General features: G+C 39.6%; 1 protein-coding gene across 1 annotated transcript; it reads left to right on the top strand.

Moving 5' to 3' along the window:
• The first annotated feature begins 778 nt into the window (after positions 1-778).
• LOC143624907 (plant-specific TFIIB-related protein PTF2) lies at positions 779-2750 on the top strand. The gene has a single exon (XM_077095402.1). The coding sequence runs from the start codon at positions 1074-1076 to the stop codon at positions 2592-2594; it is 1521 nt and encodes a 506-aa protein (XP_076951517.1). The 5' UTR covers positions 779-1073; the 3' UTR covers positions 2595-2750.
• The last annotated feature ends 595 nt before the right edge of the window (positions 2751-3345 follow it).

Raw genomic sequence — 3345 nt, 5'->3', positions numbered from 1 at the left:
TCTTGGGCGGTTGGTAGCTGCAAAGAGTTCGAGGTTTCGTCGATTAAAAGATGGATGGTGCGGTCCGTTGTGGATGTTGGGAGTTTCGGTTTTCAATGGAGCGATTGGGTTCCGAAAAAATGTAATATTTTTATGTGGAGGGCCGTTCTGGATAGTCTTCCAACCAAGGAGGCTTTAGCTAGATGTCATTTGCATTGTGATGATCATAGTTGCGCTTTATGTGAGAGTAATGAGGAATCGCTTGAGCACTTGTTAACCGGGTGTTTCATTTCTATGGCCGTTTGGAATGCGATTGGTTCATGGTGCAACATCCCTAGATCTTTTGTTTTCCATGTCAATGATTTGGTGGAAGTGCATAAGGTTTGTGGTGCGACGGGGAACAAGAGATTGATTATTCATGGCATTGTCATCATTACTTGTTGGAGGATTTGGCGGGCTAGGAATGAAAAGATTTTTTCGGGCAAGAACACTAAGGTGGTAGAAATGGTTGCGGATATAAAATCTTTGGGTTTTCTTTGGTACAAAAATAGATCTAAGATAGGGGTAGTGGATTGGAAAAGATGGTGTTTATTTGATGTAACGTGATTGTTGTTTTTGGTTTTTGGATTTCGGCGTCTTTCTCCGTCTTGGGGAGAGTCGTTGGTTGTGTTTGTTTTTAATGAAAGTCAATTTTCAAAAAAAAAATATAAAAGAGGGACTAAGTAAGGCATACTATATAATTATAAGCTAATTATAGAAACATTCCATTCATTACCCTATAACAAGTTCAAGGACCAAAACCATTCATTTATCAAACTCACTTTAAAACCTCGTGAAACACAAACTCACCGTCCGGCGACACGACAGCCTCATATCAGTGTTTCAACTTCTCCGGCACCGGCGGCTTTCAAGTTTTACACTTTATTACTTTCCATTGGCTTAATCAGGTATTAATTACATTTATAATCGATATACATATATATATACATACTCAAGACTCAACATACCCTAGGGTTTGTGAATATTATTCCGGCGAGTTAGTTTAACCGGAAATTTAACCCAAATAAATTAAAACCCATATCAGTTTCGAACCCATGAGTCCTTGCAAAAGCTGCAATTCCACAAACCTAATCACCGATTCCGTCACCGGAAACCTAGAGTGCCAATCATGCGGTGTCGTTCAAGATTTCACCAATTTCGAACAACAAACGTTTGATGCCGACGGACCCACCGGCACGTACGTCCGGTTCGGCTCGTCGGGCTCTGGGTTCGACTACTCGTACCGCGAAAGCAAAATTTACAATGCCCAGAATGTTATTACTGATATATTGTCAAGACTTGGTTTAGAACAAAGGTTTAATGAGGTTGATAATATGATTAAGTTGATAACCGAAAACGAGTACGGGATGGGTAATTGGTTTCGTGTGCTTGTGGGTGCTTGTGGGTATGTGGTTATGAGGAAGGCGGATAAGTTGTTGCCGTTAACGAGTGTTTGTGATAACGTGGGGTGTGATGTTTACGAGTTGGGTCGGATGGTGTCGCGGGTTGTGGAGCATCTTGAGTTGAAGTTACCAGATTTTGATATTGTCGGGTTGTTTGATCGGTTGTTTAAGGAGTGGGTTACTGGGAAGGGTAATATTGGGAAAGAGCAAAGTCGGAGGATGGTGAAGCAAGGAGTGTTTTTGTTGCAGTGTATGATTAAGTGGTATGTGACGACGGGGAGGCGGCCGGTGCCGGTGGTGGTGGCGGTGATGGTGTTTGTTTGTGAGCTTAATGGGGTTGAGATTAGTATGGAGGATTTGGCGGGTCAGTTGAATGTGGCGGTTGCGACTTGTAAAGCGAGGTATAAAGAGGTTTTGAAAAGTTTGGTGGATGTTGCGAGGGCGAATTTGCCGTGGGGGGATGATGTTAATGTAAAGAATATTATGAAGAACGCGCCGATTGTTATTCAGTATATGGAGATAACGTCGATGTGTGAGTCTAGAAAAGACGGTAAATCGTTAGAGAATAATGATGATAATTTGGATTGTTTGGTGACTAATTGTTTAAACCGAGAAGATGAAAGTTCTTTAGTTCAAGTACCCGATTGGGAAATTGATGATTTGGAGAGGCTTATGGTTTCGCCCGAGTGCTTATCGACGATTTATTCAAAGTATATGGAAGAATATTATAACGTGGAGTCATCGATGAAACGGGTAGATGATATTACGGTTGGAAGTGTTGAAAAGTATGATTTTTTGGTGGATACGACCGAATATTGGAGTGGAAACTCGGAATTAAGCAAGAAGCTTTTTCTTGATAAGATTTTGGAAAAAGATGTTGGATTGGATGCGATGCCTCCGTCTTTTCTTAAAGGGTGTGTGAAAACAAAGAAGAGAAAGGAAAAGATTAAAGCTGCTAAAGTAAGAATCGAGAAGATAAGGCGGCCATTAACGGCTGCTAATGAAGGTGATGACCGATTGTTGATAAAGCGTTCAAGAAAGAGAAAGAAAATTGACCTTGATTGGGAGGATTTTGTTATTGAAACTCTGTTACTTCATGATGTAAAAGAAGAGGAAATAGAGAAAGGGTACTATAATACATTATTGGATCTTCATGTTTTCCAAGGTATATGAGAGCTTTTGGTTTAGTCGAATTGACTGCGGTGAATTAAGCCAGTTGCAATGAGCTCTACTAAAGAAGAGGCCCTGCTGATGTTGAAACTATGACGTTTTGTTGCATTTGCAGTTGCACTGAACCAGTTGGCAACCAGATATTGGCATTCGCCAGGTTGCAACCGATTGCAGGCTGCAACTTCTAGTCAAATTTTCCATGATATTCTTTTGTCAGGTTCAGTCAACTGAATGATACTCTTGTGCCTCATGTATGTATATGCTATATACTATGATATGGTTAATCTAAATAGAAATTTTCATGATATTGTTGTTTTCGTAGACCATTGGTTGATCAAGTGATCAACCATTACATACCATGATCTGCATATCAGTTCAAAAGTCAACTTCCAACTCAATACAATTGTTTTATTCTAGACTGCTATATTTTTGCATGTTTAGTATTAGTTCGCTACCTTTGACTTGTTTCGTTATAAATTGCTATGTTTTGACCAGTTTATGAGTCGCTCTGTTTCGCATATTAATTCACTGAACCAATTTATTGGAATGTAATATCAATTACATGATCATAAATTTAGTTTTTTTTTTTTAAAAGCCGCCTTTGGACCATTAACTTTCTAAATAACTAGCTCCAAAATACTCAAACTCAAGTATATGTCAAAGCAGTAAAATCCTTCAGAAGTTTCCAATCTCTTCAATGGAGTTGGCCCATTAGTGATCACCTCGTCTTCAAGTTATCCCAGTTCTCTGAAGA

Source organism: Bidens hawaiensis, unplaced genomic scaffold (assembly GCF_021521415.1).
Source record: "Bidens hawaiensis isolate Kalapana, Puna unplaced genomic scaffold, B.hawaiensis_p1.1 tig00003988_1, whole genome shotgun sequence".
Taxonomy (NCBI): Eukaryota; Viridiplantae; Streptophyta; class Magnoliopsida; order Asterales; family Asteraceae; genus Bidens; species Bidens hawaiensis.
Note: the sequence above shows the minus strand (reverse complement) of the source record. Positions and strands in the feature narration are given on the sequence as shown.